Raw genomic sequence first — 12,072 nt, forward strand, 5'->3', positions numbered from 1 at the left:
CTGGTGGGCGAGGGGCTGCAGGGCAGAGCCGGGGGGCCGGGGAACAGGCTGCCGGGGCCAGCGGGCAGCAATGGTGGGGTGCCGGGGCCAGTGTAGACACCCAGGCAAGGGGCCTGGCGGCATGGCTGTGGGGAGGAAAAGGAGAGAGGCTGGGTCAGGCCTGGGGAGGGGGCACACCGGTGGCTGGTCTCCTCAGCCTTGTACTCCTTTGGAGGAGAAGGGCTGGGTGCTGCCAGGGCTGAGGGAGAGGCAGGGCTCAGCTGGGAGACAAGCCTGGGACCGTGCCCCCCTCTCCTGCAGCTCTGTCCCCCTCCCTGCCCCTCCTGCAGCGGGAGAGCGGAGGTGTCGCAATTTGCCCACGGAAAGCAGCGGGGCCATCGCTACCAGCCTCAGCGGGTGCTGCTGACAGCTCCGGCCCCACACCCGCTGCGATGCTGCAGGAGACACCAGCTCGTCTCATTCCTTACGATTAGCTCCAGGCACGGAGGAGTCTGTTATCCCGAGAATGTGAGCTCGGGTACGAACGGCGTAACCGTGTCACACCCCGAGCACCGACGTGCTGGCTGCTGTGGTGGCCAAGAAAGAGAAGCGTGAGCTCCAAACCCTGACGACCAGTAATACAAGCCACATCTTGTGCTGAAGCCCCCAGTGTCCCTGGCTGGTGCTGGGAAGTCTCCAGCTCAGCTAATTCAGCCCTCAGGACAAGCCCAAGTACAGATTTATCAGCTGAGGACATGCTGGGGTCCGCCCCCCCCTTTCCCAAGGACTCACTCCCAGCAGAAATGAAACGCAGCTCCAGCATCCAAAGCGCTGAGAGCAGAGGCACAAACAGAAAACGCAGGCATGCACGGCAGAGAGATGACACGGTGAAGGATGAGCACACTGAGACAAGACAGAGAAGGATGAACTCGGTTCTTTTTTTCATTTTCTACATTTATTTTTATTAGACAGATGAATGCATAGAAGCGATGGCCAAGAACTGAAACAGCATATGGCTCTGATTTCCAGTGGAAACAAACAATTTCTTGGCTGGCACAAAGTGAAGTTCAGCTTGTACCGTGGGCACACTTTGTACCAAGCGACCTTCCTCTTCAGGGACCAAACAGCAGGGACCGAGGAGCGGGGGCTGGGTCATGCCAGCTTATTCTGCCTATAAGCAGAACAGAGCCAGCTTCTGCCTGCAAGTGTAGGACTGGTGTTTCACCAGCAGTGCCTCCAGAGCACGCAGCTTTAACCCATGGCAGGGGGACAGCGATGCAAAGCTGAGGTGATGAAAAATCAGAGAAAGGAATGGATAGAGAGAACATAAAAAGCAAAGCTGCAGACAGAATAGAAGTAGAATCAGAGGGACTGACTGGAACACACAGATTTGTTATTTATTATTTATACCCTGACTTGATCTTCCACATGTTACTACATACTGGCAATCCCAACATGCTCCATGTTACACAAACTCGGAAGAGATGGTGGAGCTCATCATATCCAAGTAACTTCGGACCAACCCTGCCAAGTTCTTGAGCATCTTTCAGTGCTCTTATATCAAGGTAGGTTGACAGTGCTCAGCATCTGACTTAAAAAAGCCTTGTGGTTTGAAGCAGATTTTTTTTTTAAATTACAGTTTGAGCCTGCTCACCCTTACAGCACTGCAAAATTTGCCATTGCTTCCACTGGGAGTAAGAGCAGAGACTTAGCAAGCAGACCCTGACATCAGAGCAAAGGGCTCATACAACTTGGTTTCAATTCCTCTAAGCAGGTTTATCACTGTTAGGTTAACAGAGGTCAGGAAAATCTCCCCAGCTCAGCTGCAAAGAGGCGGAGGCCAGTTCTGCAGAGATACCAGATCAGACCCTGTAGCCCCAATTCTGCCGCTGATAACGCCACAGGCAGGGCAAGATTCGCTCTTCAAAGCTGTTGGGACCCAGCTACCCCCTGATATCGCCCCGTTTGCACGGCGCTGGTCTGCCTGCACCCTGTACCCGAGGGCTCCCACTCACATCCAGCTTCCTCCATCTCCCATTTCCTGTAAAATCAGACCGGTAGTAAAAACGGAACCACAATGAACAACAATACAAACCGGAGTGAAGAAGCTTCCCGGAACTCAGTACTTCCCATGCGGTCCCTCTGCCTCCCTTAAAAAACAGGGAAGCTTTTTCTGCCCCTCCAGTTCCCTTTACTAGGCTTTCCAGGAATGTTACCAGTTCTGGTAATCATCGGCCTTGTCCAGACACGCAGGGGTTTCCCAGCAAAGCCTGGAATCTCCCTGAGCTCTTTAGCACTAAGGTAGTATTTTAGGTTGCCTCATTCTAAAAAGGGAAAGAAACAGAGCAAATGAAAAAAAAAAAAAAACCAGCCCAAAAGACAACCACTACTTAAATTTAAAATCAGCTCTTAACACCTCTACCCTGGTTCTTCCTCGCCTCTGGGCTACAAGCCACTGACAACTGGAACTACCTCCTGTTCATTTTTTTTTTTTTTTTTAACGACAGAAAATAGAAGAGCAGGAAAAAGACAAGACAAGAGGTAAGAAGGATTTGATAAAAGAAACACAAAGCCACGGCTGCATCTCTCAAGCCCTCCTGCAGGCTCTGTACACCTGCACACCCAGCCCATCGTGTGGGGGAGTCTCAGGGGAGAGCAGAGCTCTCTGCTGAGCATCTCCAACGTGCCGGGGGAAATCGGGAGTGGCGTTAAAATTCAAACTAAACCTTCAGAAACACTCATCCTACCACCCTCACAAGAAGCGTACCCCGCTCTTCTGCCTGTGGCTCCGCTGTGCTGGCTAGGAGGTGCAGGATGCTCAAAGTGAGGGGTGCACTCCTCTCAGGGGGTGCCCAGGATGAGCCCCTTGGGAGGGTGCACGCCCCCCCCGAGAGGACGGGCGTGCTCCGAGGGCCACCTCGCCCTGCTCCCTGCGGGGCCACCCACCTCTGCTCCGAGGAAGGCTGATTTGAACCCGAAGGACTGGGACTGCAGAGCTTTACTCTGCCTTGTGCCATCCCACCTCCTGGAGGAGCAGGAGGCAGGGAGAGACTGCCCAACCTCGGGAGGGGGCTTGGGGAAGCCAGAAGGCATTTTCCCACTCCAGGGTGTGCAGGGCGGGAGCCGAGGCCCTGCACCCCGAGCCCGGCACGGCCAGCGGCCTGGCTCCAGCAGCACTCCCATGCCTGGGGAGTGACATCTGCTGCTGCAGGAGCCATGGCAACGTGCAGGATGCGGCTGCTGGCAGAGCCGGCCGGGGAAACCTAAAGCAGCACTGACATCTTCAGGAAGGGGAGACGAAGCTCAACACCAGCCTCGGCTTGTCTTTTCCCTGCGGGGCTCAGAGCCTACTTGGGAGGTTCCTTCTTGAGCTGGCTCCTGCGATCCAGCTTGCTCATGACCTGTGTGATGTCCACGGTCGTGGCGGCTTCTCTGGCTTTGGCCTCTTCCTCCTGCTGCCTCAGGATGATGGGGCTGGGGCTGGAGCGGAGCTGACGGCGGCCAAACAGGAAAGTGGAACTGGGCAGAGAGTGAAAGGAAGAAGCAGCAGGGCGTTAATGAAAAGTAGAAGGGCATCAAAAACTCCCCCCCGGTAAGCAAACTTACCAGGAGGGCAAGCTCAGACACAGAGATGCACGTGCCACTGTCACCCACGCAACAAGAAGGAAGCACAAACGTGGATGAGGTGGTTTAAAGCATGACTCAGTGACTCAGTGTCACACATCTAGAACTGCTAGAAGGGTAAAGTCAGTCCTGTTCCTGGTCCTCATGAGGGACCCCAGCGCCAGGACATTGCTCCTTTTCTTGTAAGCATTTGCACGTAACTAACACTCAGCGTGAACTCAAACAACTGCCATCAGCGGAATTTTCTCTAGTGCCCTCAGTAAGATCAAGACAGGGACCAGCACGGGTGCTTCTAGTGTCTGTGATACCCTCAGAAAACACCCACTACCTGCGTCAGCAAAGCCATTACCAGCAGCAGCAGAACCAAGTGTTAAGCCACCCGTGGATGAGGTACTAGCTCTCCAGTTTAAGCAGGACGCTGGGTATCGTGTCTCCAGAACAGGCACTGACAAACACGAAGGGAGTCACCAGGGGTCAACCAGCATCTGCCAGTGATCTTGTGATGTGCAGCTCAGGGAAAAACCAACCAAACCCCAAGCAAGTCAGCAGGAGGGTTTTTTCCACTGACTTGAAAATAGGCTTTAGATGAAACAGTAGCGTGAAAGTCCATGATTCCTCTTTCTTGCTTGCTAGGTTGAGGAGTGGAAGAGGAACAGAGAAAGAAGCACCACCCAGTCTGGCTGACACCGCACGCTCAGCTTTAAGAAGCAACTGCAGTTCAAACGGCCTAAATTCATCTTGGCTGGGAAAAGCCATTTCAAGCCTGCCTCTAAGGCCACCAACCTCATGCCAGCAGCCACCTGCAAGTAAGATGCTGTTTGTTCTGCTGCAGCTGCTGTCACCTTCGCCTCGCAGGGGTTAAGTGGCTTTGTCCGGGCAGAGCTGAGCAAACCCCAGGGTGGCAGCCAGTGTTTTAGGGGGGGAAAGAGGCTTCCCATGCCCAGTACACTGTGCTCTCTCCTTCCAGGAAAGGAGCTGTGATCAATTCAACAATCACAGCCTTTCCAAAGAGACCCAACAGACGAGGCAGCCGAGCAATCATCAAGTCAATTCTGACTGCACACAAGCCACTTCCAAAGGCTCATAAATAAACAGCATAATCAGTCTCAAAGCAAAGCATCTTTTTAGCAAAAAATTTTATTTAATTAAGTGAACATCTAAATCATAGTAATTTTGCTGCAACTCAAGCTTTTTCTACCCTTGCTACAACAAGAAAAACAAAACCCACAATTATATCCAGTTTCACTTGCCTTTTTTTGACAGTCTCTTGTGGCACAACAGCCTTGGCCAGCATTTCCTTGTATACTGGAGACTTTAAATAGCGGCCATAGGAGTCCTACTAGGAGGAAAGAGGAGAAACTGGTAGTTATGGGCTGCAAACACCCTTATTAAAATCACCACCAAATACAGCTGCTCAGGAGCCACAGCGGCTGGGAACCAGATAATCTCCCCCAGCAGCCCAAGGGACTTTGCATCTTTCAGGCAAATGTAGCTATTTAAACCAATAGCCTTTCATCTTGGTGTAAAATTCCCAGGACTTCCATCTCACAGTCGAGCTTCCCAGGTAAGATCCAGACCAAAAGGTCTGAACTGAGCTTAGCCCAGGCCAATGGTGTCTCACAGTCGTTGTAAGGTGAAGTGCTCGTGTTTCAGGAGCTGAATTTTTCAACAACTGGCAAAAATCAGTATAGCTGTGCTGCTTTCAGTGTCAACGTGCATCAGCTGCTGCTCTGGCCCACAATGCTCCTTCCTTCTAAGTGCATTTGGTATCGCTCAGAAGGAGGAGGAGTTACAGGTGATTTGTGGTCACCCTGACCTAATGAAAGCCATGACATATTGCACGCTGACATCAGCCTGCAGTCTGCTGCATCAGTCAGGCCTAAAGAAGCACACTCATCAACAGAACTGCAGAAAAATGTCTGAAAAAACACAGTGAAACCTGAGATGGGCCACATCTGGTTACACTCTCGGTACAAAACTCACGCAGTTGTATCACAATTACTACTCTCTTTCCCATCCACTGCTGAAATTCAGCTGGATACAAGCATCCCACCACAGGGATACCTGATGTGGCACAGAGTGGTACTGAGTAAAGCTAAAAGATTTGTTCAAGCTCTGAATAAGCTGGTGGCCAAGCTGGTATTAGAAAGTAGGACTTCCAGCAGACACTTAACTCCCACCTCCTTGGGGACATGGCTGCCTTAGAGGGAAGAAGCAGCAGCAAAATACAAAGGTTTGAACCAGTGCTTGCTTAAGTCAGGAAATTTGAGGGATTTTTCAAATAAAGGTCACTTGAAAGTGACAGCTGATAGCACACAAAAGCACGGAAAGGCCCAAAGAACTGGAATCCCCCTAAGGCTTTGGAAACAAATAACAAACCTTTTTCATCAGCATGTAAATGTGGGTCTGAGCAGCATCTAAAACATAACGATGAGGGTGCTGGAGACCTTTGACAGTGATGCCCATTGTTGTGCCATCAATGTTAATCCAGCGCCTTGCTCCTGGAGCCAGGAAGAGCCTGCAAGGAGGAGGAATCAACAGTGCCATTAACAGCTGGAGATCCCTCTGTCTATGCATGAAAGGAAAAGTCCCTTCAGCTCCCCACTATAATTTGCGGTCCTGATCCTGGCCAGTCAATCTCCTTTTCAACAGCACAACATGCAGTCACTTCCTCTTGCACTGTTAGCACACCATATAAACCAAATTTTAGCCCACTGGAAGCACCTCCTTGGGGCAGCTCCAAGATCTTTGCTATTCCACACCTCTATTTAAATTACATGCTAAGACTTAAATGTAATAGTGGAGAACAGAAAGGAAAAGTAACTATATAACAAAACAATACTTATGCTTTCATCTTCAAAAAAGCTCCTTTCCTACGTGGGGACATAGGACAGCTACATTTGATGACAGCTACAAAGAGAAGTCTGGGGAATAAACCATTTCAAGAATGACAGTATGTGGATGGTGATGTACAAAGAGTTTAAGAATGTAAAATTGTCACACTCACTTGTAAATTTCTTCTGCTTTTTCTTTGACCTTGGATTGGTCTCCATACTTGAGATCCTCACAGGCTTCCCAGAAACTCAGATTCTCCCCTGCGTAACAAGGACACAGTCAGCAGAGAGCGAGACTGAGGGATGTGCAATCCCACTTAACTCCTAAACTGAATTTGTTTGACTTGACACATGTTGGCCCCAATTCAGTCTCTCCAATTCTTACAGCCACCTGAAAAAATCCCTTTGAGGCTGAAGGAGGAAAACTGCCTTCCCTTGCTCTCTGCTCGCTGACATCTGTAATATCTGCATATTACACCTGGCTCTGAGGAAGGATTTCTGTGCAGAAGGGGCTGTTGGGCGTTGGAATGGGCTGCCCAGGGCAGGGGGGGGGTCCCCGGGATCCCTGGAGGGGTTGAAGAGTCGGGCTGAGCCAGCGCTGAGGGATCTGGTGGAGTTGGGAATGGTCAGTGTGAAGTTAATGGTTGGGCTGGAGGAGCTTCAAGGGCTTTTCCAACCTTGATGATTCTGTAATTCTGTGAGTTTGTGAATCCAGCTTGCCTGGGAGCTGCCCCCCCTGCACAGGGACTGCCCTGGCCTGTATTTTGTGTCCTGGGCCACTAGATGGTATTGCACGCTCTGGCTGCACAGCCACTGCCTCCAGAGTCACTTCTACTGCTTTTACTTTGTGACACAGCCCGAGACGCAGCAGACCCACCGCTGAACTCCTTCCTCAGGAAGATCTGGAAGTTCTGTCGACCTTTCGGGTCCCGTATGAGCTCGTTAAAATTGAAGGCCCATCGCTCCACACGCATTCTGGTGGGGACTTCCACCCTGCACAGGTTGAAAACAAACAGCACTGCCAGTTTCATCTAATTGGCAGATTAATTAAAACCAAAATGCCCTTTGCCGGAATGCCAAGAGACTTCTCAGCACTCTCCGTTTTCCAGAATGCTGTAATGAGCTCCTAAAGTCAGCCCACTAAGTAAGCCATAATTAAACAACTTGGTACACAGTGGGATGAGGATTTATCTGGGATTTATACTGCTCTCACGGTGACAGCCCAGCTTTGCCGGAGGTTTGACTCAGTTCCGTTTTGGAGGAGGCACTGGTTGTTGCCCAGAGCTTTGCTCCTTATAAAAGCGTTCTCTGAAGGCATCCTTTGGGGCTGTCTAAGGGGATAGTATCACTCTAACAGGATTGCTGGTCTCAGATGAGAACCAGTAATATGTTGTATGCTTCAAGCCCGGAGATGTCACTGTATAATTAGCAAATACTATCTGAATGGAGAACCAAGGGAAACCTCAGAGAAGAGATGGACTGCCAGTTCGTGCCTTCAAACCAAATTCTCTCCTAAGAAAGCAGCCTGTGGTTTGTGCAAAGACCAAGGGCCAGTAGTTGAAACCTGAATTGCTACACCATTTGCAGCGCCTAACTTAACAAAGTTAACACTAAACCAAGTGCTTTATGTGAGCGTAACTGGTTATATTCAATTCCTGTGCTGGTAAAAGTGGACTTCTCTCACCCAAGGGGAGGATTGGGCCCATTCAGCAGGGGCTGAGTGCATCCTCCCATCATCAGTTTTGGAATTTATGTAACGTTAAGGAAGGTTCCACCTGAGGAAGATTATGCTGGAAGTTCAGCGCAGAGTATTCCCAAGAGAGTTTCTTCAGCATGGCCAAGCTGTGTCAGGAAGGGAACACTTCCCTGCTCATGATCAGAGACCAGCTGTCATGATGAAATCCACGGTTCCCTTTTCTGATTTCTATCACCATAAACATCAGTGTAAACCACAAGCTGGCAAGAGACTGCAAATACATACAGTTTGGCATTGAGATCCCAGAAGTCAGCGTCATCTGTTATCCAGGGGTTGCTGGGGAGACATCCAGACAGGATAGGATCGTTGGAGAGGAACTGCTCAGAGTACTTCACCAGCCTGCAAGGAAATCCAACAAGATCAAACTCTTAATTTGCAGGCAGAACTGCAGCCACCCCCGTTACAACCAAATAAAGATAGCACAGGCTATAGGTATCTTCGGAGGTGCAGCCCTACCAGCACGGGGACCTGGAACATGGCCCTGCCTTACTAGAAAAATTGGTTCATTAGCTCAGTTAATCTTTTCCATTTCCCAAGCAGTAATCTCCTGGTTGTCTCTCAAAGCAGCAATTTTGCCAGCTCAAGTGCTGGGAGATACCAGACTTTCTTCCAACACCTCCTTTTGCCTCTTCAAGGAAGTGGGACTAAGCCCCCAAATGTTTTCTGTCTCCTTCTCCAGCCAACTGGCAAAGGCTTGACCCTGCACCGTTCTGTGCCACGCGCTACGGACAGGGAAGTGCCAGAGAAGAGGAAAGCGAGCACTGTGTTTGCTCTCCACAGCCTTCCCACGGGGCGTGGGAGAGCCCCGGGAGCTCCGGGAGAGGTGAGGGAGTGAGTGCTGAGGGCGCATCCCGGCTTCTCCTCTCACCTACCGCATGGCTCATGCCTCTGCAAACGGCTCTGAGGGCTTGGCACAAAGCAAAAATGTCTGGTTCCTGCTAGGATAGAGACAAACATTTCTCCTACCTTCTAAGTTGGCCAGACTCATAATTACAACCGATTTCACTAATGTCCTGGAATTTTAGCTTTCTCCTCCCTTTTTCATTCTTGAAAAAATCATCTGGTTTCTGCGTTTAAAATTCCTTCCAGGCCCAACTGCTTTCATGTGCTCAAAGCTGGGGAGTGCACTGTCCAAGGGCCCATTGCTAACAGGCACCTTGGCACAGATCCTGCAATTATAGAATGCGACTGCACAAAGCATACCACAGATTTGGCACAGAAGGGCTCGATCCTATCTTCTCACTGGAAACGCCAAGGCGTTCCAGCACCCGCTTTATTCACTCCAATCCATATAATCTTCTAATCAAGCTACAAATCTAAACCTGTCAACTCAGGTAACGTTGCTCCGTCCTTTTAATGATTAGTGCTTTGCAGCTCCTCCTAAATCAACGCAATGCTCTGACACATGCACACTCTCTAGTCGTTGTTCATGTACTCATCAATAATAATTTGATTTCGACCCAGTTCTGCAGCTGAGATGGAGATCCAAAGTTCCTGAGGATTTTTTGATCTAGGTGATAGGCATTATCCCATCAGAGGACCAGAACTGAGTGAGAAGCTCCAATGCCAAAACACCACAAAATACCTGGAAGGCAGCCAGGTGTCCCCAGATCCAGCTCAGAGTTTGGAAAATTAAGGCAGCAGAGTTTTAAGTGACCTGGGAGTCAGTGACAGATGAAATGAGCAGAAGTGCTGGTACCTTACGAGTTCTGGTTTTCAGAAGACAGCACTGCTTCCCAGACTCCTCCTCCTATTTCATCCATCCACAGCTGCCTTCTCCCAGAGAACAGGCCTGAGCACCTTGTTTATTTTAGACTTGATATCAATCTCTGGGTGGCAATGACTATGTAAAACAGACTGGAGGTAGGGACTGCACCTCCAGGCAACTGGCCAGCTCATAAGGTTCCAGGTAAGAAATGCCTGTGGCAAACACACTAATGGCTAATGCTAGGACTAGGAGCTTTGCACGTAATTGGCTTCATCAAGAATCTGATCAGGAAACACTCCCACTGAGAAGGGGAATTGCTAATTGCTTGGATATTCATGGGGAGGGCTGTGTTCCTTCACAGTACAGAATAACCAGAGACTTCCCCAGCCCTGCTGCCTCCTGGTGAGCATCACCATAGAAGCAAGAACATGTGCTGGGGCTGAATCCTGCCCAGCAGGCTGGGGACTAGGGACAGGAGGGTCACTCTGTCTTCCACTGGTTATTGATACCACACAGGAACAGGCACAGGACACTCTGCTGCACCCTCACAAGGCAGCTTCCACGCAGCTGCTTTTCCAGAACTGTGCTGGGTCCCAAGTGACATAATCCAGCCCTGATCAGTCTGAACATCTCTTGATTTCGGAGAGAATCTCAACCGGGAGGCTGCTCTGCAGACAGACAGCAAAGCTCTCCTTAGCTCCAGGGAACCCTCTTCATCATGGCTGGGGCTCTGATCCCTCCTCTGCCTTGTGTCTCCTGGCCCCAGCAACACACAGCCCAGACAGCACAAACACTGCGTGTGGCCACCGCATGGATTCCCCTGACTGACTCACCAGCTGCCAGAACAGAGAGCTTCATCATCTCATTAGGAGATAAGCACTGAAGACTAACTAACATGTGGACAGAAGGAAATCAGGACTTACCCTCCAAGAGAGACAGAAGATTTCACTCTGGTCTTCATGATGGCCTGCTGATAGTACATGATCTGCGAGGGATCAGACAAGTCCATGGTTAGGAGCATGGAGACGTGAAGACAAGGCTGTCTCTGAACCTCAGACGTGCCCTCTGCCAGGTAGTGAGGCTCACTACAACACCGGCTGCTTCCTCCCTCGCTACTGGATGGCCAAGGAATCAGAGAATCCCTGAGAACTGTCTTAGTAAAACGGCCGTTTTCACTGAGCTTATGGCAAACGTCAGAAGAGTGTTTTGCAATGTGCAGGTAATTAAAAAGCACTCCCCGTGCTATATAAAAATTGGATAACAGCCACCATTCGAGGCACCTACAAATGCTCTGGATAATTTAGCATGTAATTATCATTGATCCTTGGCTGTCTCGGCACTGGCGCCACTGGATGTATCTCCTGTGATTTCCCCACCACTGATTTTGATCTATTTGATTTTAGCCCTGGTGTCTGTCCTTGCTTGAGCCTTCCCGTCACTGGGAGAGTAGCTGGCTGCCCGCAGCGGGAGGTGCAGAGGCAGGAAAGCTCCTGAAAGCTCCATGAGGCAGAGACTCTGCCAGCCAAACCCAGGCATTTTTAAAACTATCCATCCCCTGCAAAGGGGGCTTGGAGCCCCCATCAACACTGATATAAGTGATACATACAGGATAAACACCTCCAAGTGAGGGAAGGACCACTTACCTCTCTCCTGTAAAAGGCTATATTTTTTTTCTGTAAAATAAAAAAAACAAAACCCATTAAAGTGGGGTGGGTGCTTTCACTCGTCTTTGAGACATGAAAACACCGTTGCAGGGCTGCCGTTGTGCAGTGCTCTCCAATTAATTCTCATTACAATTAAAATCAAACACAGCAGCTCAGCTAATCAGGGTATCATCAAAGCTAAGAGCATCCACACACCGTAAATCGTTCCATTAGCTGTATTTACTGTTTAGCATTGCTTCTTCCAACACAGGCTGCCTGTACGCCTTCAATTAAGGGGTTGTTCTAATGGAGCTAAAATAGATTCATTTACGAGACACAGATTAGATCATTCAATATTAGCTAAAGGAGACAGGAACCAACACATTGCAAAATATAAACACCACAATTAAAAGCCTCAGAAGCAGTATCTGCTGTGCAAAGGGTGCTTACGCTGTGATTTGAATAACTCAGCCTATGTTACATGTCATCCACAAATGAGCAAGCAATTGGAGGCAAACTTAACTGCAG

At 49.8% G+C, this 12,072-nt stretch overlaps 1 protein-coding gene across 3 annotated transcripts in view; it reads right to left on the minus strand.

Moving 5' to 3' along the window:
* Window positions 1-908: 908 nt before the first annotated feature.
* The window catches only part of RGS9 (regulator of G protein signaling 9), a 31,052-nt gene continuing 19,888 nt past the window's right edge, over window positions 909-12,072 (minus strand). Inside the window, exons 10-17 of one of the 3 annotated variants that reach the window (XM_026861171.1) lie at window positions 11,545-11,574; window positions 10,825-10,886; window positions 8,419-8,532; window positions 7,315-7,430; window positions 6,611-6,698; window positions 5,983-6,121; window positions 4,854-4,939; window positions 909-3,498 (exon numbers count right to left, since the gene is read on the minus strand). In XM_026861171.1, coding sequence (XP_026716972.1) covers window positions 3,327-3,498; window positions 4,854-4,939; window positions 5,983-6,121; window positions 6,611-6,698; window positions 7,315-7,430; window positions 8,419-8,532; window positions 10,825-10,886; window positions 11,545-11,574 — 807 coding nt within the window. In that variant the 3' untranslated portion in view covers window positions 909-3,326. Of the gene's footprint in view, window positions 3,501-4,853; window positions 4,943-5,982; window positions 6,122-6,610; window positions 6,699-7,314; window positions 7,431-8,418; window positions 8,533-10,824; window positions 10,887-11,544; window positions 11,575-12,072 lie in introns of those variants that run through there. The other 2 variants (XM_026861170.1, XM_026861172.1) reach the window with 2 other exon arrangements.

Source organism: Athene cunicularia (assembly GCF_003259725.1).
Source record: "Athene cunicularia isolate RWA chromosome 18 unlocalized genomic scaffold, athCun1 chr18_part1, whole genome shotgun sequence".
In the NCBI taxonomy this organism is placed as follows: Eukaryota; Metazoa; Chordata; class Aves; order Strigiformes; family Strigidae; genus Athene; species Athene cunicularia.